General features: G+C 46.2%; 1 protein-coding gene across 3 annotated transcripts in view; it reads right to left on the bottom strand.

The window, feature by feature from the left end:
- The window catches only part of LOC139273171 (ezrin-like), a 104787-nt gene extending 82763 nt beyond the window's left edge, over positions 1-22024 (bottom strand). The window contains exons 1-2 of one of the 3 annotated variants that reach the window (XM_070889704.1): positions 21960-22024; positions 17910-17998 (exon numbers count right to left, since the gene is read on the bottom strand). In XM_070889704.1, the coding sequence (XP_070745805.1) occupies positions 17910-17921 (12 nt within the window). In that variant the 5' untranslated portion in view covers positions 17922-17998; positions 21960-22024. Of the gene's footprint in view, positions 1-17909; positions 18072-21867 lie in introns of those variants that run through there. The other 2 variants (XM_070889702.1, XM_070889703.1) reach the window with 2 other exon arrangements.
- Positions 22025-22237: the final 213 nt, after the last annotated feature.

Raw genomic sequence — 22237 nt, 5'->3', positions numbered from 1 at the left:
TTTGTGACCAGTCTGCCATGTGGAACCTTATCAAAAGCTTTGCTAAAATTCATATACACTACATCATACGCACTGCCCTCATCGACCCTCTTGTTGATCTCAAAAAATTCAATCAAGTTAATCAGACACTACCTTCCTTTAACAAATCCATGCTGATTGTCCTTGATTAATCCGTGTCTTTCCAAGGTGAAGATTTATCCTGTCCTTCAGGATCTTTTTCCAATAATTTTCCCACCACTGAGGTTAGGGTGACTGGCCTATAATTACTTAGTCTATCCACTTCTCCCTTTTTAAACAAAGGTACCACATTAGCAGTCCTCCAATCCTCTGGCACCATACCTGAAGCCAGAGAGGATTGTAAAATGATAGCAGAGGCTTTGACTATTTCCTTCTTTGCTTCACTTAACAGCCTGGGATGTGTTTCATCCAGGTCAGAGGACCTACTCACTTTGAAAGCTCTTAGACCCCTTAATACCTCCCATCTCACGACATTGATTTGATCTAATATTTCGCACTTCTTGATCGTAGTGCCTGCATTGCCCTTTTCCTTTGTGGAAAAAGACACAAAGTATTCATTAAGAACCAGGCCCACATCTTCCGCCTCCACACACATTACCCTCATGGTCTCCAATAGGCCCTGCCCTTTATTTATAGTTATCCTCTTGCTCTTAATATATTTAACATCTTTGGGTTTTCCTTGATTTTACACAACATAATAATAGGAGCAGTAGGCCATATGGCCCCTTGAGCCTGCTCGCCATTTTATATGATCTTGGCTGATCCGATCATGGATTCAGGTCCACTTCCCTGCCCATTCCCCATAACGTTTTATCGTTTAAGAAACTGTCTATTTCTGTCTTAAATTTATTCAATGTCCCAGTTTCCACAGCTCTGAGGCATCAAATTCCATAGATTTACAACACTGAGAAAAGACATTTCTCCTCGTCTCAGAATAAAGGTCCTCCCATTTAAAACTATTATGTCCCCTAGTTCTAGTCTCCATCAGTGGAAACATTTTCTCTGCATCCACCTTGTCAAGCCTCCTCATAATCTTATACATTTCAATAAGATCACTTAATCTTCTGAATTCCAATGGGTAGAGGCCCAACCTACTCATCCTTTCCTCATAAGTCAACCCCCTCATCTCTGGAATCAACCTAGTGAACCTTTTCTGAACTGCCTCCAAAGCAAGTATATCCTTTTGTAATTATGGAAACCAACTGTACTCAGTATTTCTTGACAAGAAGTTTTCATGCTCTTTGCTTTCCCCAATATCCTTTTTAATTGCATTCCTGCACTTTCTATACACCGAGTTTCTGCAGTATTGAGCCCTCAGTATCTTGTCGTGAGCCTCCCTTTTTTCCCCCTATATCCTACCCTGTAGGTCCCTTGACACCCAGGGGGCTCTAGATGTGTTAGTCCCATCCGTTTTCTTTAACGATACATATTTGGCCCAAACCCTGCGGATCGCCTCTTTGAATGCCTCCCACTGCTCCAGCACTGAGTTACCTTCAAGTAGCAGTTTCCAGTTCACAATGGCCAAATCACCTCAGCTTAGCAAAGTTGGCTTTTCCCTTTCCTCCTCCCCCCCCCCCCCAATTGAGAATTTTTGTTCCTGCTCTAACCTTGTTCTTTTCCATAGCTACCTTAAATCTAACTGAATTATGATCACTAACACCTAAATGCCTTTCCACCTGCCCAGCTTCATGCCCTAAAATTAAATCCAGAACTGTCCCCTCCAGTGTTGGGCTTGCTACATATTGGCTAAAAAAGTTCTCGAATGCATTTTAGGAATTCCGCACCCTCTATACCCTTCACACCAATTGTGTCCCAGTTATTATGATGATAGTTGAAATCCCCTATTACTGCCCTATAGTTTTTGCACTTCAGAAATTTGCTTACATATTTGCTCTTCTATCTCTCCCTCACCATATGGGGGTCTATAATACTAGCCCAGTAGTGCGATCGCCTGTTTTTTGTTCTTCCAATTCAATGCTTATGGCCTCATTTGACGATCCTTCCAGTAGATCATCCCTCCTCACAGCTGTAATAGTTTCTTTAATCAATTCCGTGACCCTCCCCTCCCTATCCAGTCTGAAGATCCTGGAACCAGGAATGTTGAGCTGCCATATCGGCCCCTCTTTTAGCCACGTCCCTGTAATAGCTTTATCATACTCCCAAGTGTCTGTGCTCTCAGCTCATTTGCCTTATTTGTTATACTCCTTGCATTGAAGTATATCCCATTTAGTACAGCCAGACCTCCTAACCCTCGTTTTCTCAGTCCTTCAAATTCACTTCCTACATTTTCACTTTCCAATTCCAGCTTTACTCCCTTCCCTACTGAAATCTATTCTCAGGTTCCCATCCCCCTGCCAAGCTAGTTTAAGCCCCCCGCCGAAACCAAGAGATTGGCATCTGAATCATTTTTCTGCAGCCCAGCGATAGATTTAGACCCAATAATCTGCTGCCAGTAAACTGATTGAAGCAGTCAATGGCAGGAACAGAGTCCCAGAATCAAGTTACAAAGTTCATAGGGTGTAGTGCTGAGCCAGTCATATATAGACCAAAAAGGTGGCCAGTTTGTTGCCTGCTTTATGCTAAAATCAATCAAGTTCAGCCAGTGACTGGTGGCATGAATGGAGGGGGTGTGGCAGGGGCATGCATTTTATGCACCAGCCTCAAGATTGTGAGGATGCAAAAAAGGAAGAATGTCCAGAATTTCCTTTTGCATCTGCTGCCCCCATTACTCACCTTTTTGCTATGCTGGACAGGTATCCTGCTTCCTGGTCTCTGCTATAGCAGGAAATAAGTTTTTCCTGAAAGTATGCATCACATTCCTGTACTAAAAGGAGTGCTCCTTTTGCAGAAATGGTATGCACTAATCCCATTAGTTGCAACATGTTGGAAACGGCCAGTCTGCAAAAGGTAAAAAAGATAGTGACATTTTTGAGGGGGGTCTCCTTCTGAAAGAGGGGGGAAAAGAGAGACCCTTGCTCAAAAACATTATCTGGTCGATTGACTCCTACTGAAGCACAGCCATGCACAATTTTAGCACAATTCCTGCTGTGTGCAGCAACTCTTCTTGGCTCACACATGAAGCATGGTCACTTACTCTTCATGTCCTGGGAGCTGACAGGCTCCCAGGACATAGAGAATCATACAACAGGAAAAAAATTGAGTGGAGAGGATAGAGGTGTCAATTTCTCAACCAAAATGTTTTTGAAGGACACATTAAGGCAAAAAGAGGGTAAAACCAAGCCATGGCAATTCAAAAATTACACAACTGGTCAAATATTCAAAAGAAAGAGAGTTAGCCAACATTTCAGACGGAGTTGAGAAGAAAACTGATTTTACTTGTTCTAGTAAATTAATTCATGTTAACTCGAATACAGGGGTGACGTGGCAGCAACCTTATCGGAGATGGGTGTGTCAGATGACACACTGCATAGCTTCGCTGATAAATCACCTGACAAGAATTATACTATTGCAAAACAAAAAGCTGTAGAGATCTTTGGGCACTTGCATGGTTGGTGCACTCCATGTAGTTGAAACAAGACCTCCCAGATAGCACATTTACCAGTTATCTCGCCTCAGTAATGGCAGAGTCATTCCAGAAAGTTCGAGGATTAATTCTCAGTCTGTAGAGCCCAGTATCTTGGCCAGGCTAGCAGGGATTCAGACTCCAAGTGCAGTCACAGATTTTCCACTCCCGATTGCTGGTCAGTAACCCCCTTCTGGAAGCAGCAGGGTGGACAAGATTCGGCCCAGCTGTGATGCTTCAATTATCAGCAACTTGTTGCCACTGTTTGAAGGCGATGTACAAAGAACTGAAGAGTTGCCAGGGCCAGATCAACTGCAGCCTGCCACAAATCAGTACTTTCAGGACAGATGGAGAGGAGGTTTGGTTAAACACATCAGAGCACAACATAATAGCAGGAGTAGGCCAATTGGCCCCTCGAGCCTGCTCTACCATTCAGCAAGATCATGGCTGATCTGATCTTGGCCTCAACTCCACTTCCCTGACCACTCCCCATATCCCTCGACTTCCTTATCTGTCTGTCTCCATCGTAAACATTTTCAATGACCCAGCCTCCACAGCTCTCTGGGGGAGGTAGAGAATGCCACAGATTCACAATCTTAAGAAATTCCTCATCTGTTTTAAATGAGACCCCTTATTCTGAAACAATGCCCTCTAGTTCTTGATTCCCCCATGACGGGAAATATCCTCTACATCTACCTGGTCGAGCCCCATCAGAACCTTATAGGTTTTAATAAGGTCACCTCTCAGTCTTCTAAACTCCAATGACTATAGGCCCAACCTTTCTTCAGATGACAACCCCTTCATCTCAGGAATCAACCAAGTTAACCTTCTCTGAACTGCCTCCAATGCAATTATATCCCTCCTTAAATAAAGGAGACTAAAACAGTATACAGTACTCTAGATGTAGCTTCATCAATATCCTGTAGTTGTAGGACTGCCCTACTTTTATACTCCATTCCCCTTGTAATAAAGGCCAACATTTCATTAGCCTGCCTAATTAATTGCTGTACCTGCATGCTAATTGTGTTTCATGTACGATTTCCGCCCCCCCCCCCCCCCGTACCGCAGCATTTTGTAATCTCCAGTTAAAATAATTTGCTTTTTTATTTTTCCTACTAAAGTGGATAACCTCATTTTCCCACATTATACTCCATCTGCCAAATATTTGCCCACTCACTTAGCCTTGCTATATCCCTTTGCAGATTGTGTGTGTCCTCTGCACAACTTGCTTTCGCTTTGTATCAGCAAACTTGGCTACATTACACTTGGTCCCATCATCCAAGTCATTAATATAAATTGTAAATAGTTGAGGCCCGAGCACGGATCCCTGTGGCACCCCACTAGTTATAGTTTACCAACCTAAAAATGACCCATTTATCCAAACTCGTTAGTTAACCAATCCTCTATCCACGCTAATATATTACCCCCAACCCTGTGAGCTCTCATCTTGTGCAGTAACCTTTTATGTGGCACCTTATCAAATGGCTTCTGGAAATCCAAATACACTATATATCTACTGGTTCCCCTTTATCCACCCTGCTAATTACATCAAAGAACGCCAGCAAATTTGTCAAACAGATTTTCCGTTCATAAAACCATGCTGACTCTGCTTGACTATTATGATTTTCTAAATGTCCTGCTATTTCCTCAATAATGGACTCCAGCATTTTCCCCCAACAACTAGTCTATAGATTCCTGCTTTCTATCTCCTTCCTTTCTTTCTTAAATAGGGGCATTACATTTGCAGTTTTCCAATCCACTGGGACCTCTCCAGAATCCAGGAAATTTTGGTTAATTGCAACCAATCATCCACTTCTTAAGACCTTAGGATGCAGGCTCTCAGGTCCAGGGGACGTGTCCACCTTTCATCCCATTAGTTTGTCTAGTACTTTTTCCTCTAGTGATAGTTTTAAGTTCCCCCCTCCAATAGCCCCTTGATTATTATTGGGATGCTTTTAGTGTCTACCATGAAGACAGATACAAAATATTTGTTCAAAGTATCTGCCATTTCCCATTATTAATTCCCCAGTTTCATCCTAAGTGATAAACATTCCCTTTAGCTACTCTTCCTTTTTATATAACTATAGAAGCTCTTACTGTTTGCTTATATGTTTCTTTCTGCTAATCTTCACAACATTGTATCCCTTGGTTTTCAATTTGCTTCATTTACTTCGTTCGCCACAGATGGTTCTCCCTTCTCAAGAGTCTTCCCTTCTAACTGGAATTCATCTTTGCTGAGCGTTATGAAATATCTCCTTAAATGTCTGCCACTGCTTATCAACCGTCTTACCCTTTAATCTATTTTCTCAGTCCACTTTAGCCAACTCTGCCTTCATACCTTTGTAATTGCCTTTATTTAGGTTCAGGACACTGGTTTGAAATACAACTTTCTCACCCTCAAACTGAATTTGAAATTCTACCATGTGATGATCACTCTTCCCAAGAGGATCCTTTACTACGATTAATCCAGTCTCATTACACAGTATCCAAGATAGCCTGCTGATTGGTTGGTTCCACAACATATTGTTCCAAGAAACCATCCCAAATACACTCTGAATTCACCCTCAAGGCTACCTTGGCCAATTTGATTTGTCTAATCTATAAGAAGATTAAAAATCACCCATGATTATTGCCACACCTTTCTTGCAAGTCTCCATTATTTCTTGATTTATACTCCGTCCTACAGTGTAGCTACTGTTTGGGGGCCTGTAGACCACTCCCACTAGTGACTTCTGTCCCTCATTTCTTATCTCCACCCAAACTGATTCTACATCTTGAGCCAATATCTTTTCTCACTACTGCACTGATCTCATCCTTTATTAATTAGAGCTACCCCTCTTTCTTTTCTGCCTATCCTTCTGAAATGTAAAATACCCCTGAATATTCAGTTCCCAGCCTTGGTCACCTTGCAATCACATCTCTAATGGTTATCAGATCATACCCATTTATTTCTATTTGAGCTATCAACTTGTTTACCTTGTTACAAATGCTGCATGCATTCAGGTTGTATTAAATTCTGTAACTGTTCCATCATTAATTCCAAGTCATGACCAATTCTGATTTGAACAGAGGACTTTAGGACAAATCAGAAGAAAAGCACTTGTTTTTGAAGTAGAGCAGTCAGGCATCTCACTGCGACAGTCTGGAACACAAGTTCCACACAGTCGGGTAGTACAGAACGTGCGAGAGGCTGACAGAATCTTGTGACAGTCTGAATTGTTTGGCTCCTTGACGTCAACATTCATAATACTGCCTTTGATTTAGATCAGATTGGTTTGTTGAACATTGTTTCTTTAATCTAACAGGTTTGTTTCATTTGCTCAAGAAAAATGGATATGATTTTTTTTATTCTTTCAATCTGATGCAACACTCCCCTCTTAAACTCAAGATGGCCAATAAGTTGGGAGAGCATAAGATTTTCTTCCATCCCGAGAATAGAATGAATCTGCAAGGTAAAAGTATCTTGTCCTTGGTTAGAATTACTGCTGTATGTACACATACAAATAACGCACATGGTACAATCTGTCCATCAGATACATCTTTCTTGTAGTTGACTTAAGAAATTAATCAAAGAATTAGGATATTTACAAATCAAAAAAAATGAAAGCAGATAGTAGTTCACTGGAAGTTCACCCAAGTGTACATAAAAACAAACCCCAGCAGACAGCAAAATCTACCAAGACAAAGGAGGGGGCGAAAACACCAATCACTAGAGATTCCTTTAAAGTCTTTTGGCTGCTATCTTGGGTTCTTTATAACCTGAACACTTGCTGCTGAAAATAAGACTTGCAACATAATGCAGATAAAGAAAGGTTACCTATACAATCAGAATCTTCTGCATTTGAAAAAGGTAGCAACAATGTTTTACATTGGAGGCCTGTGTCTGAGAATTCTATGCAGGTTCCCAGACTCATTGTTGGCTTAAGACTTTCAAGCCAGAAGACCACACCTTCAAGCATGCACCTGTGCCTACAACCAATGATCAATGGCAAGGCTGGCATTCAGAGAATGCAGTTTGAAGCTCAGATCCCTCCAAATGAAAAATTACTGAGAATGAAAAAATGCCCATGGAAACTTTAGGACCAAATATAATTTGTATTTTAGCCTTTAACAAAAAAAGTGGTAACGGATTAACTGTTCCAACTTCTGCCCAAGGCAACTTAAGCAAAAACCACATGATATACTGCCCGTAAATTTTCAACTAAAGTTGTGGGATAGTTACTAGAATCCACCAGAGTCACTGAGCACCTACAACAAGTATAAGCTGATCAAAGTCAGCATGGATGTGATGGATACATGATTTCTGATGGATTAAGTTGAATTTTTTTCAACAGGTTACTGCCATGGTGGTGTGTCTATTTAGGCCTAAAAATCCGATAACAAAAACTAGCCGGTGCTATGAGATGAGGTTAACTCCCACCACAAAAAGAGTGCAGTCAGCACCGTTATTTTGGTACTGCCTGCTGATTTGAATGACTGGAGTGCAGAACCTACAGTACAACACACTGTTTCAGGCAGTACACTCAGCAGGAGGCCCAAGCCAGCATGGCCATAGCATCCCTGGAGCAAGGCAACATTGCCTTAAAGCTAGCCTGTCATTTTAGAAAGCAGTCTTGAGCCCTCAAAGGGGCACTGCCTTCTAAAATGAAAAAACTATCATTTAAAAACATGCAATCTTTAGCCCTTAGAGCTCAACTGCCTTCTGAATTTTTTTTTTAAGAATTCCAAAATGGCAGTCTTCAGCTCCTCTTCTGCACATTAAAAAAATGGTTAAATTGTTTCAGCTGTAACACAAATGGCTTAACAAGCCAAAGAAAGGTTACCTAAGCTCTTGCACACGGCACTCCAGCTTTGTGCAGGGGGTCAACACTACAAGAGAGGTCCAATAAGATGCTGGTATATTATCCTTCTCACATGCCACTTCCCCTCATCCCACAATCTCTTCGGATTTATAAGCTGCACATGGTGTAAGCATTCACCTCTTGCTTCCCCCCTCCTCTCACCACAACCCGACCCTTGTGCCTGCCTCATTTCAGACACCCAAGAATTCCAGCCTGCCCAGCCAATGGTTGGACAAGAGGGAGAAGCAAGTGAAGATGAATCACTCAATTTGACACTCCCAGCCACTAGCTCAGAGGTTGTCCTGCAAGGCAACCTGCAGCCTCCCCCATTGAAAGTCAACAGCCTTCCACCAGCCATGCTGCAGCCACTGGGGTAGCACTGCGTGATATCAGTAGGATAGGCAAAGGCACACACAAGTCAGTCACGAAGGGAATGCACAAGGGTGATTAGTTGGATCTCGATGTCATATTAGATACATATATGGATAAAGTTGGATTGAAAAGTTTGCTTTGTGGCGGCTTTTATTTCAGCATTCTGGCCAATTTTTAGGTCAGGCAGCACCTCAACCATAGACATCATGTTTCTCTTGCCATGAATGCTGTCTGATCCAGAGTATTTATAAGAACACAAGAACATAACAATTAGGAACAGGAGTAGGCCATCTAGCCCCTAGAGCCTGCTCTGCCATTCAACAAGATCATGGCTGATCTGGCCGTGGACTCAGCTCCACTTACCCGCCAGCTCCCCATAACCCTTAATTCCCTTATTGGTTAAAAATCTATCTGGTGACTTGAATACATTCAATGAGCTAGCCTCAACTGCTTCCTTGGGCAGTTAATTCCACAGATTCACAACCCTCTGGGAGAAGAAATTTCTTCTCAGCTCGGTTTTAAATTGGCTCCCCCGTATTTTGAGGTTGTGCCCCCTAGTTCTAGTCTCCCCGACCAGTGGAAACAACCGCTCTGCCTCCATCTTGTCTATCCCTTTCATTATTTTAAATGTTTCTATAAGATCACCCCTCATCCTTCTGAACTCCAACGAGCAAAGACCCAGTCTACTCAATCCATCATCATAAGGTAACCCCCTCATCTCCAGAATCAGCCTCTTGAATCGTCTCTGTACCCCCTCCAAAGCAAGGTGACCAAAACTGCACGCAGTACTCCAGGTGCGGCCTCACCAATACCCTATACAGTTGCAGAAGGACCTCCCTGCTTTTGTACTCCATCCCTCTCGCAATGAAGGCCAACGTTCCATTTGCCTTCTTGATTACATGCTGCACCTGCAAACTAACTTTTTTTTGGGATTCATGCACAAGGAGGCCTTGTAAATGTCTGGAGTGTCACCCAGGTCGGGTGGCACCGTTTAATGTTTTTATGTTTTGCAGGTAAACTCAAAAGAGTTTCATGCACAAGGACGCTCGCAGCCTTCCGCGAGAGGTGGGCACCGGAGGGACTGGAGTGCATCATCACGCCCGGCAACCAAATTTTAATTTGATTTTACGTTTTAAAGTTTAATTTGTTTTAATTGCTGGTGCTTTTAGTGTCCCCCTCCCCTTTTATAGGGGGCACTGGAAAAAATTTGATTTTAGCGCCCCAAAAAAAAGGGGCCTTGAAAATGTCTGCTGTGTCACCCAGGCGGGTGGCACTGTTTAATGTTTATGGTTATTTTCAGGTAAACTCAAGAGTTTCATGCACAAGGACCCCCAGGTCCCTCTGCACCGCAGCATGTTGTAATTTCTCCCCATTCAAATAATATTCCCTTTTACTGTTTTCCCCCCCCCCCCCCCCCCCCCCAAGGTGGATGACCTCACACTTTGCGACATTGTATTCCATCTGCCAAACCTTAGCCCATTCGCTTAACCTATCCAAATCTCTTTGCAGCTCTGTGTCCTCTACACAACCCGCTTTCCCACTAATCTTTGTGTCACCTGCAAATTTTGTTACACTACACTCTGTCCCCTCTTCCAGGTCATCTATGTATATTGTAAACAATTTCTAGCATGTTGTCTTCTCAGAGGTCTTCTGCATCATCCAAAGCCTTGCAAGCATCCAGCAGGACTCCCTGCACACTAAACTTTTCAAACTGTATTGCACCAAGCCATTACTTCAATAAAATATTTGTAAAAGTCTAAAAGCTGAAATTCAAACTTACCTGAAAGATGTGTGTCCATTTTAAGAAGCACCAACAGTGTCTCTGCAGGGTTGCTTCACGCATACTTCCGTACATTTTCAGAACATGGCATTATGGAGAGCGGAAACATCCAAATTAGCAATCGTGGTATCAAATCAGGCACTGCATGCCAATTGAAGTCACGATCTGCTTATTTAAAAATATATGAGATCTGGAGTACTGCATTCAGTCTTGGATGCTGAACCACATGAAAAGGGTACAGCCCAGATTCACCACAATAATACAGGGGCTTAAAAGATTAAATTATAAGGACAATTTGCATAAACTTGGTTTAAATTCCCGAGAGTTTTGAAAATTAAAGGGTGATCTAATTGATGTATTTAAAATGATAGAAGGGATTAGATAGGTAGAAACAGAAACTATTTCCTCTGGTGGGGGAAATACAGAATAAGGGAGCATAATTATAAAGTTAGATTTTTGCTAGTTAAGGATATGGAGCAAAGTTGGGTAAACAACTCCAGTATGCTGGCCATTATTTTTCATTCAATTAGCACTACTAAAATAGATTAACCAGTCATTCATCTCATTGCTCTTTGCAGAACACTGTTGTATGTAAATTGTGCATTTGCCTACATTCCAAGGTAATTCATTGTCAGTTAAGAATATTGGGAAATCCCATGACACAATGAGCTATAAATGCACAAATGTCAGTTGAATATACATCTTCAAAACAGCAGCTGGCAGGAGGTTATTTTGCAACTTGAAACATGGGTTTTATTAGGGTGGGTCTATCCTAACAGGAAGGCTCCAGGACTCATCCACTTTCTTCCCCCCCCAATTCCATATTAAAGGGACTCAAGTCAGAAAATCAGTCCACTGCATCAATTACTAGCAACTAGCCAACAACCTCCCTGTGACAGGTAGCACTTGGCAAGTAGAATTTCCATTTTAAAGGCTTACAAAATCCAGTCTGAATATTAAATGTTGACATGGAAAATGACCAGTCACAACAGGAAGCACATGATTTATATAGTCGCAAGTGTCCTTTTATTGTACAAGCGCCCCAGTATATCACTATTTAAATCAAGACTGGGCTTCTTCTCAGCAGAAGACTGTAAATGATCAAGTCTGTAGACAGGCGGTCTATTGAAACTAAAAATGTATACAAAACAAAATGGCCACTAGTCATACACACCCCAATGTGCAACATCAGCTTCAGTGAGAAAGAACATCTCAATGGGCTCAATTTTGGCCCAGCCAGTTTTTCACCGCACTTACCGGAGATGCGTTATTTTTCTCCGTTAAGATGTGCAGCGAAAAATTTCCTTCCTACTTTGGCCGCTGTCCGGCCTCCTCCATGTGGTCGCGCAGCGTGGCCAGTCGAGTCGGGAGTAGAGCCAGCGTTCTGCGCAGAAAACAATGCCGGGACATCTGCACATGTGCAGTGGAGTCCGCTGGTGATGTCCGTGCATACGCAGTAGCTCCTCGCTCCCAGCCTCTGTGTCTTGCTGCAGCCACCATGTGGGACCCAATGCCGGCCAAATGTTGTTTGAGTAGGGGTAGTTGATTTGAAGCTTCAATCACTTTAATCTTAGAAAATCACACTGGGAGGCCACTCGTCCAGTGCTGGGGTGAGCAGGCAGGAGAACTTATAGAAAGTGCTCCTGCCTGGGTGATACCCATCAATTCTCCTGCCTGCTCACCCCTAGCACTGGACGAGTGGCCTCCTGCACCGGATGGCCCGCTGCCTTCCCAGGTTGAGTTTAAGAATATGAGGAGTCTAGGCCCTCCATAGTCCACCGCAAGTGCTTCCAAAGTGCCCACTAGGTCTTGTCCACTTGCCATATGCCATCAGCCTCTACTTTCACCAGGTCCTTTCTAACGGTCTTTGGCCAGTGTGGATTATTGTGTACACATGCCTCCCTGGATTTCCCCATTAGAGCGAACTTGAAAAAAGGAGCCTTTAATTAAATTGGATAATGTAGGACATACTTCAATTTTTTGTTTGTTATCGAATGATTACTTTTTGTTTCCAAGGTTTAGTGCTTTGTAAGTCTTGATTGTTTAGGTGCAGGTCCTCTCCACTTCCCTTCCCGCCCCTATCCCAGGCCGAATGGCCTCCGATGTACCGACCTGCACTGATTTCTTAACTCTCCAAGGGTTTTCTGAAGTGGCCACATACGCTGGCCTAAGTAACTATTAGCTGGCCAAAGTGGCCTAAATGAGCAGAACTGGCATAGGTGGCTGGTAACAACCCCTTTGAGGAAAAAAAATTTGTAACCAGCTCACTTACACTGGTGCAAATTGAATGTGCAAAATGGGGATTTTTAAAGTTATGCCAGAAAAAACAAGTTGCTCCAAAAAAAAAAAGAGCAACTCCTGGCCAAAATTGAGCCCTTTAAAACACCTAGCCTATGAAGTGAAACCAACCCCAAGGAGCTGACCAATCCCCTCCCCAAATACTTTCATCTTTAATCTCAAAAATACTACACGATTACAACTTGGAAAAAATTGCTTAGATCAAAGAACCTTCAGCTTAGCAGCTTTAAACACAGGAAAAAAAAACTTGAGAGATGAGGAAGCACAGGTGCCAAAAACTCAACAATGCTCAAGAATATGGATGTTTAAGTGAAGAGGGTGCAGAAGATAAGTGAAAGCAAACATTATTCCCAATTTGAATTTCAAATCAAAAAGTCATGTTATGATTTGATACACGTGACAAAGCTGTACCAGCTTTATGGGGTGTTAAAAATACTCTGACAAATCAATCATCTCACTCATTGATCAGTGTCAACCGTGGCTCAGTTGGTAGCACTCTCGCCCGAGTCAGAAGGTTGCGGTTTCAAACCGCATTCTAGAGACTGGTACACAAAAATCCAAGCCGATACTCCAGGGCAAAATTTGAGGGAGTGTCGCACTCAGGTGCTGTATTTCAGATGAGGCCCTGTCTGAGCTCAAGTGGACACAAAAGATCCAATGGCACAATCTCGAAGAGCATGGGAGTTATCCCTCGTGTCCTGGCCAACATTCTTCCCTCAAATCAACATCACAAACAGATTATTTGATCATGTTCACATTGCTGTTTGAGGGAGCTTGCTGTGCATGAATTGGCTGCTGCATTTCCTACATTACACAGTGACTACACGCCAAAAAAGTACTTAATTGGCTATAATGCGCTATGGGACAACCTGAAAGGCATTATATAAATAAAGTCTCTTTTCTTTCTCACCACAAAACAGTTATTTTAGAATGGGACTCAGTCAGCTAGGTACTCATTCACAGGAATAATTCAGCCAAAACAGCATTCAAGATTGTGCATCTGATTTATAATCTTCACTGGAGAAATCCAACAGGATTCAAATGAGCTTCAATTTGGTTTCATGTTACAACTTCTAACTCAGAGCCCTCACTTCATTAATTGACTTGTAGTGGTTTAATACAGGGCATGGACAGGACTTCATGGATACCAAATTCAAGCTGTCTGATGACATTTTAGAGAGAGTGTTTGGCCACTGAAGAGTCAAGTAGCCTTTGCTCCAGTGTTCTCAAATATACAGCAATCTCTCATCCATTATGATTTATGAAATGAGACTTTAAAAAAAAAATTTTTTTTTTTTTAAAAAAAAAGAGATGAAAGGCAGTGATTAACTTGCTGGAACCCACCCAATGTATGAGTCACAAATCAAGATCTAACTGGTGTTCTATATTTTATTTAAACAAGGCACTCCTTTCAAGTCCTCGAAACTAATGCAATTGCAACGAAACACAACTTCCTTTTGCAATTTAGCAGAAATTTAAGAGATCACCTTTCTAAAATATTCTAAAGACAAACTCGCAACTGAACAGATACCTTGAACAACTAAATTGATATTAAGTGAACAGCGATCTGAATAGTGTCACACCCTTAACTAGGAAGAATTCAAACAGACTCGGAGTCTCATGAATTTATGATCAGTTTAGTTCAGTTGGTAGCACTCACATCAAAGTCAGAGTTCGTGTTGCATCTTCACTCCAGTAATAATTCAGGCTGATACTGTGCAGTACTGAGGCAGTGTTGCATTGCCTGTCTTTCAGAGGAGATGTTAAACTGAGGCCTTCTAGAGGGGACATTAAACCAGACCCATTTGGCTGCTCTCATGGTCCATAAGGATGATCCAAGACCCCATTCAAAGAGCAGGGATTTCTCCTGCAGTGTCCTGTCTAACATTACTAACACCAGCAAAAGGAAAGAAATGATTTGTATTTCCAAGACGTCCAAAAGTGCTTTACAGCACAAGTAATATGGCAAAACGTAGCAGCCAATTGGTCCCACAAATGCAATATATTTTTTTTTAATTCATTCACGGGATGTGGGCGTTGCTGGCAAGGCCAGCATTTACTGCCTAGTTGCCCTTGAGTGACTTGCTATCCATTTCAGAGGGCAGTTAAGAGTCAACCACATTGTTGAGAGTCTGGAGTCACTTAAAGGCCAGACCAGATAAGGATGGCAGAATTCCTTCCCTAAATGATATTACTGAACCAGATGGGTTTTTAAAAGCCACAAAAATCAGTAGTTTCATGGTCCATCATTACTGATGCTAGCTTTTTAATTACAGATTTATTTAATTTAAATTAATTTAAATTCCCCAGCTGCCATGTCTCTAGATTAGTCCAGGCCTCTGGACTACTAGTCCAGTAACGTTACCACTATGCTACTGTTCCCTCGGTAAATGATAATAGATATGTTTGTGATATTGGTTAAGGCACAAATGTTGGCTATGGCAAAATTCCCCTGCTCTTCTTTGAGTAATGTCATGAAATATTTTACATCCACCCAACTGGCTCATTTTAAGATCTCATCTCTGAAAGAACACACCAGACAGCATAGCACACCCTCTGTACTGCATTGGTGTGTCAGTCTAGATTATGTGCTCAAGTTGTTGTCATGAGGCCTGAAGCCATCTGAGGCAAGTGTACCAACAACTGAGCCAAGAATGACACCTGAAAAACAGATTCACTGGTCATTCTGTATGTGGCAAGTTGGTGGTAAAAAAACACTGACAATTGCCTGCATAATGTGCTACATAAAAAGAAAGTATTTTACAAGTCAAAATAATTCAGACTCAAACCTAAAGGCCAGCATTACTACCAATTTAAGATGTACAAATCAGACGTTGGTACATTAAAATCAAACACAAGGGTAATAATTTAAATATTTTTGCATTGGGTATGACATAGGTTTTTGCTTTGCCATAATGTTGTTCCCATCTCAGGCGAGCAGCCTATGTCCCACTCAGCCACATTTATAATTGCAGGCCAGCTGGGCTCGAATGCGAGATATGAAGACTCAACTGTTTTGTGCAGATCAGATCGCAGAAACACGACTAGCCTTCCCTTGCACATTTAGCTTGCTGTAACAGGCGACAAAACAGACTGTTCAGCCCAGCTAACCCCTACTGATATTTCTTTGCTCCACATCAGCGCTAGTCCTAATCTCATTTACCTGCCCATTCTCATATCCTTCAAACAGCTATCTAACCTATTCTTAAATGTTGCCATGGTTTCTACATCAATTACCAACTCTGGTAGTGCATTCCAAAGTCACAATCCTATGTAAAGAATTTTCCCCTGCAGTGCCCTGGTCTTAATTTTAAAGCAGATTTATACCTTGTAATGTCCTGTCAACTGAAAACTGTTTCTATCCATCCTCACTCCTTCATAATTTTAAGCATCTCTTTCCAAGCATCTTATAAATCTCTTCTGTTCTAATGAAAACATTCCCAATTTTACAATTTGTATTTGTGTGTCTGGACATCAGGTCCTAGTGAATCTGCACTATTTCCTCAATATTCTTCCTACAGTGTGGATCCCAAAACTGCACACGGCACTCCAACTGTGGCCTTACTAAATTGCTTACATTAATTACATTGCAACATTAGTGAAATTATACTTAATGTTTTAATAAATTTTTTTTTAAAAAGGGAACTTTGTTACAATAAAAAGTGAATGCCACATTTTATATAAAGCCATCTTAGCCATATTAGAGAACCTTTGTTCAATTCAACCTCCTGCCCAGTCTCAATATTACACTAATGCCCTCTACACTACTTTCATTTCACATTCAATGAACATCCGTGCAACCTTAATCCATTATTGTGGCTCAGTTAAGTGATGACTTGCAGATGACTAAAACAAAGTTATATATTCCCAAAAAAAAAAGTGTACAAGATGCAAGAGTTCATGACATGTTAATCATTACTTTTGAAAAATCTAAAAACTGTTCCAATGACTAGCCAACAATTTGGGTCATGGGAATGAGGCCACATGCCAAGCCATTTTTTTTCCCCCATCCATAATCTGACAAAAAAAAGGTACTGACTCCTTCTCCCCAGCCTTCTTATTGAGATAAAGAGGTGAAGCTGTCTTGCCAGATATTCTTCTGTGACCAACCAGATATAACTAATTCAGCTTTGTCACTACTGGTCAATGTTTTTTTACTGAACCATCAAACTGCACACAAATTATTTTATTTATGGCCAAAATAGGATATAATCCAGAATTGACAAAACAAGTTATAGCTCTGATGACAGTTAAGAAAAGCAATTGTATTCACCCAAAATCAAAGTACTCATGATTTTGAAATATGAGCACAATATTTATCAATAGGAACAATGATTTCAGCTTATCCTTGAACAGAATCTGTGACCTAATTGATCAGTCCAAAAGCATCACTAGAAGTTTTCATGTAGTCAGATAAATAAATGATCCCTGCTTTGAGAAATGGCATGGTAACATTTACATGGTTGAAGAATGAGGAACACCCAGCAAAGCCGGTGGCCGCCACATTCCTGCACAAATGCAAAGCTAGCCTGCTTTTTTCACTCAGTGGACTTGCTGCACCAACCAAATAGTACCCTCTAGTGTTTCCATAGTGACTGCTCCAAAACTTTGGAAGAACGTAACTCTGCTACAAGTCTGGGCTTTGTTCACCGAACAGAGCCCCCTCTGAAAAGTGGAAGGGCAATGGCTTAAAACTAACTGGGGAGTGATCAAATCCAGACTCAAGACAACAGTACAGCCCAATGCCAGGCCCAACTATGGATCATCGGCTGGAACAAACTGCAAAGCCAACATCAGATTTCAGCTATACCAACACTCACTACACTTTGAAAACTGCTGCACCAGTCAAAATTATATACATTTTAAAAATCCAAATGAATGGTAGATCATTCCCTACTCGGCCGTTAACAAGGTTTGAAATGTTCACTGCGACAGGAACAGACGCGGCTGCATAATGATCTCTGCGTCAAAACAAGTTCTACAGGTAGGAGAAATGAACCTTTCGCAAGGCGCCGTCTCAAGTTACTAAACGTGTTATAACGCTTTGTTTTTTTAAAAAAACTATTTAACTACTTACCGGTTTCGGCATTTTCGGTCCTTTTCCAAACGTCTGCCTCTCCCTGGAGTGATGAAGCGCCCAGAGCCCGAGGTGTAAAGTCCAGTCACCTGGCAAAGTGAAGGCAGGGTGAGAAGCTGGGTCTGTGCCTCCCTCTCCCGCTGCACACTGCTGCAACTCGGCCTGATCCACGGCCAGATATCGCGGCTGGGAAACAGGGCGCAGCCACTGAATCGGCTGAAGGGCAGCCAGTGCCGCCCACTCGGCAAACACCTACAGGGAGGGGGAGGGAGACACACCGGGGGGGGGGGGGGGGGGAAAGAGAAAAAAGAGAGACACACACCCCAAGGGAGGGGAGGGGGGAAGGGGAGACACACACCCCAAGGGAGGGGAGATTGGGGGGGGGGGGGGAGGAGGGAGGGAGGGATGGGGGGGGGGGGAGAGATGGGGGGGGGGGGGAAGAGGAGAGATGGGGGGGGGGGGAAGGGGAGAGAAAGACACACACCCCAAGGGAGGGGAGGGGGGGAGACACACACCCCAAGGGAGGGGAGGGGGGGAGACACACACCCCAAGGGAGGGGAGATGGGGGAGACACACACCCCAAGGGAGGGGAGATGGGGGGGGGGGGAGACACACACCCCAGGGGAGGGGAGGGGAGGGGAAGACACACACCCCAAGGGAGGAGGGGGGGGGGAAGACACACACCCCAAGGGAGGAGGGGGGGGGGGGAAGATACACACCCCAAGGGAGGATGGGGGGGGGGGGAAGACACACACCCCAAGGGAGGATGGGGGGGGGGGGGGGGGGGGAAGACACACACCCCAAGGGAGGAGGGGGGGGGGAAGATACACACCCCAAGGGAGGAGGGGGGGGGGGAAGATACACACCCCAAGGGAGGAGGGGGGGGGGGGGGGAAGATACACACCCCAAGGGAGGAGGGGGGGGGGGGGAAGATACACACCCCAAGGGAGGAGGAGGGGGGGGGAAGATACACACCCCAAGGGAGGAGGAGGGGGGGGGGGGGGGGAAGACACACACCCCAAGGGAGGAGGGGTGGGGGGGAAGACACACACCCCAAGGGAGGAGGGGGGGGGGGGGGGGGGAAGACACACACCCCAAGGGAGGAGGGGTGGGGGGGAAGACACACACCCCAAGGGAGGAGGGGGGGGGGGGGGAAGACACACACCCCAAGGGAGGAGGGGGGGGGGGGGGGAAGACACACACCCCAAGGGAGGATGGGGGGGGGGGGGGGGAAGACACACACCCCAAGGGAGGATGGGGGGGGGGGGGGGGGGGGGAAGATACACACCCCAAGGGAGGAGGAGGGGGGGGGGGGGAAGATACACACCCCAAGGGAGGAGGAGGGGGGGGGGGGGGGGGAAGATACACACCCCAAGGGAGGAGGGGGGGGGGGGAAGATACACACCCCAAGGGAGGAGGGGGGGGGGGGGGGGGGAAGATACACACCCCAAGGGAGGAGGGGGGGGGGGGGAAGATACACACCCCAAGGGAGGAGGAGGGGGGGGGGGGGAAGATACACACCCCAAGGGAGGAGGAGGGGGGGGGGGGAAGATACACACCCCAAGGGAGGAGGAGGGGGGGGGGGGAAGATACACACCCCAAGGGAGGAGGAGGGGGGGGGGGGAAGATACACACCCCAAGGGAGGAGGAGGAGGGGGGGAGAAGATACACACCCCAAGGGAGGAGGAGGAGGGGGGGAGAAGATACACACCCCAAGGGAGGAGGAGGGGGGGGCGGAAGATACACACCCCAAGGGAGGAGGAGGGGGGGGCGGAAGATACACACCCCAAGGGAGGAGGAGGGGGGGGCGGAAGATACACACCCCAAGGGAGGAGGAGGGGGGGGGGGGAAGATACACACCCCAAGGGAGGAGGAGGGGGGGGGGGGAAGATACACACCCCAAGGGAGGAGGAGGGGGGGGGGGGGAAGATACACACCCCAAGGGAGGAGGGGGGGGGGGGGGGGAAGATACACACCCCAAGGGAGGAGGAGGGGGGGGGAAGATACACACCCCAAGGGAGGAGGAGGAGGGGGGGGGGGAAGATACACACCCCAAGGGAGGAGGAGGGGGGGGGGGGAAGATACACACCCCAAGGGAGGAGGAGGGGGGGGGGGGGAAGATACACACCCCAAGGGAGGAGGAGGGGGGGGGGGAAGATACACACCCCAAGGGAGGAGGAGGGGGGGGGGGGGGGGAAGATACACACCCCAAGGGAGGAGGAGGGGGGGGGGGGGAAGATACACACCCCAAGGGAGGAGGAGGGGGGGGGGGGGGGGAAGATACACACCCCAAGGGAGGAGGAGGGAGGGGGGGGGGGGAAGATACACACCCCAAGGGAGGAGGAGGGGGGGGGGGGGAAGATACACACCCCAAGGGAGGAGGAGGGGGGGGGGGGGGAAGATACACACCCCAAGGGAGGAGGAGGGGGGGGGGGGGGGGAAAGATACACACCCCAAGGGAGGAGGAGGGGGGGGGGGAAGATACACACCCCAAGGGAGGAGGAGGGGGGGGGGGGAAGATACACACCCCAAGGGAGGAGGAGGGGGGGAAGATACACACCCCAAGGGAGGAGGAGGAGGGGGGAAGATACACACCCCAAGGGAGGAGGAGGGGGGGGGGAGGAAGATACACACCCCAAGGGAGGAGGAGGGGGGGGGGGGAGGAAGATACACACCCCAAGGGAGGAGGGGGGGGGGGGGGAGAAGACACACACCCCAAGGGAGGAGGAGGAGGGGGGGGGGGAAGAGAAGACACACACCCCAAGGGAGGAGGAGGAGGGGGGGGGGGGAGAGAAGACACACACCCCAAGGGAGGAGGAGGGGGTGGGGGGGAGAAGACAAAGACACACCCCAAGGGAGGGGGGGGGGGAGAGAAGACACACACCCCAAGGGAGGAAGGGGTGGGGGGGGGGGGGGAAGAGAAGACACACACCCCAAGGGAGGAGTGGGGGGAGAGAAGACACACACCCCAAGGGAGGAGAGAAGACACACACCCCAAGGGAGGAAGGGGTGGGGGGAGAAGACACACACCCCAAGGGAGGAGAGGCGGGGGGAGAAGACACACACCCCAAGGGAGGAGAGGCAGGGGGGAAGGCACACACCCCAAGGGAGGAGAGGCAGGGGGGAAGGCACACACCCCAAGGGAGGAGAGGGGGGTGGGCAACACCAGGGGAGGGAGACACACCAAAGGAGGGTGGTGAGGGGGGGGGGGGGGGGGAGAGGGAGAGAGACACACCAAAGGGGGGGGGGGGGGGAGACACACCAAAGGGGGGGGGAAGGAGACACACCCACTCCCGGGAGGAGGGGGGGGAGGAGGGGGGGGAGGGGGTGGGGGAAGAGACACACCCCCACACACACGGGAGGGTAAAGAGACACACACACGGGAGGAGGGGGGGGGGAAGAAAGAGACACACACACGGGAGGTGGGGGAAGAGACACAAGGGAGGGGAAGGGAGTAAAGAGTGTGGGGACATTAACACCTCAGCCAGAGGTCAGTGCTGGAAGGTGTGAAGTGAGACCCTGGAGCTCAGGGCTAACTACCCCGCTGAAGCTCCCGACTACAGCCACGGCTCCCACTACGGTCGCTCTATTCAGGTAGATTTCCCTGGCTCTTTGTCCCACTAACTCAGATACTTGGCTCAAAATTAAATTCAAGTTATTTTTAAACTGCAAGTAGAACACTTTTTAATTTTAGATGCGTTTTTAAACATTTAAATAAAATCGATCAAGAAAAAAAATAATCGTTAACAGAAAGTTATGCCCATCATTTTCCACCGCCGCCGAAGTCGCCCTGCAAAGCGGCTTAAAGACGCCGCGCTGTCCCAGGGGAGCCCGGCCCGGCCCGGCCCGGCCCGCAGGGACAGCGGGCTCGCATCAATCACAGTCCGCACTGCGAGGCGAGTCTCCCCGGCGCAGAGCGCCGCTCCGCCAATACTCAGTGAGCCGCTGCCTTCCCTACCTGTTGAATAGTGTGTCTCCCCGGCCCGGCTCTCCACTTGCACTCAGATTACCCGCTCTCGGCCCTCTCCAATATGGCTGTTCCTGTCTTACCTGCTTCCCCCGGTTCGATCCGTCCCTACCTGCCTCTCTTTTCAGCCACTCCCATTTAAAGCTGCCGTTCACCTCTCAGTGGCGCTGCCTTCCACCCGCCCACAGTACTGCAGCAATAAGTAACAACCAACTTGCATTTATATAGCACCTTTAGGGTCTTTATGTTCAGCTGAGAGGGCAGACGTTTAATGTCTCATCGAAAAAAGGAACACCTCTGACATTGCAGTATTCCCTCACTACTGCACTGAGCTCCTTGAGTCTCATCGCCGAGAGCATGC

This window comes from Pristiophorus japonicus, chromosome 9 (genome assembly GCF_044704955.1).
Source record: "Pristiophorus japonicus isolate sPriJap1 chromosome 9, sPriJap1.hap1, whole genome shotgun sequence".
Lineage (NCBI taxonomy): Eukaryota > Metazoa > Chordata > Chondrichthyes > Pristiophoridae > Pristiophorus > Pristiophorus japonicus.
The sequence above is the reverse complement of the archived record's forward strand: the minus strand, read 5'-3'. Positions and strand labels throughout refer to the sequence as shown.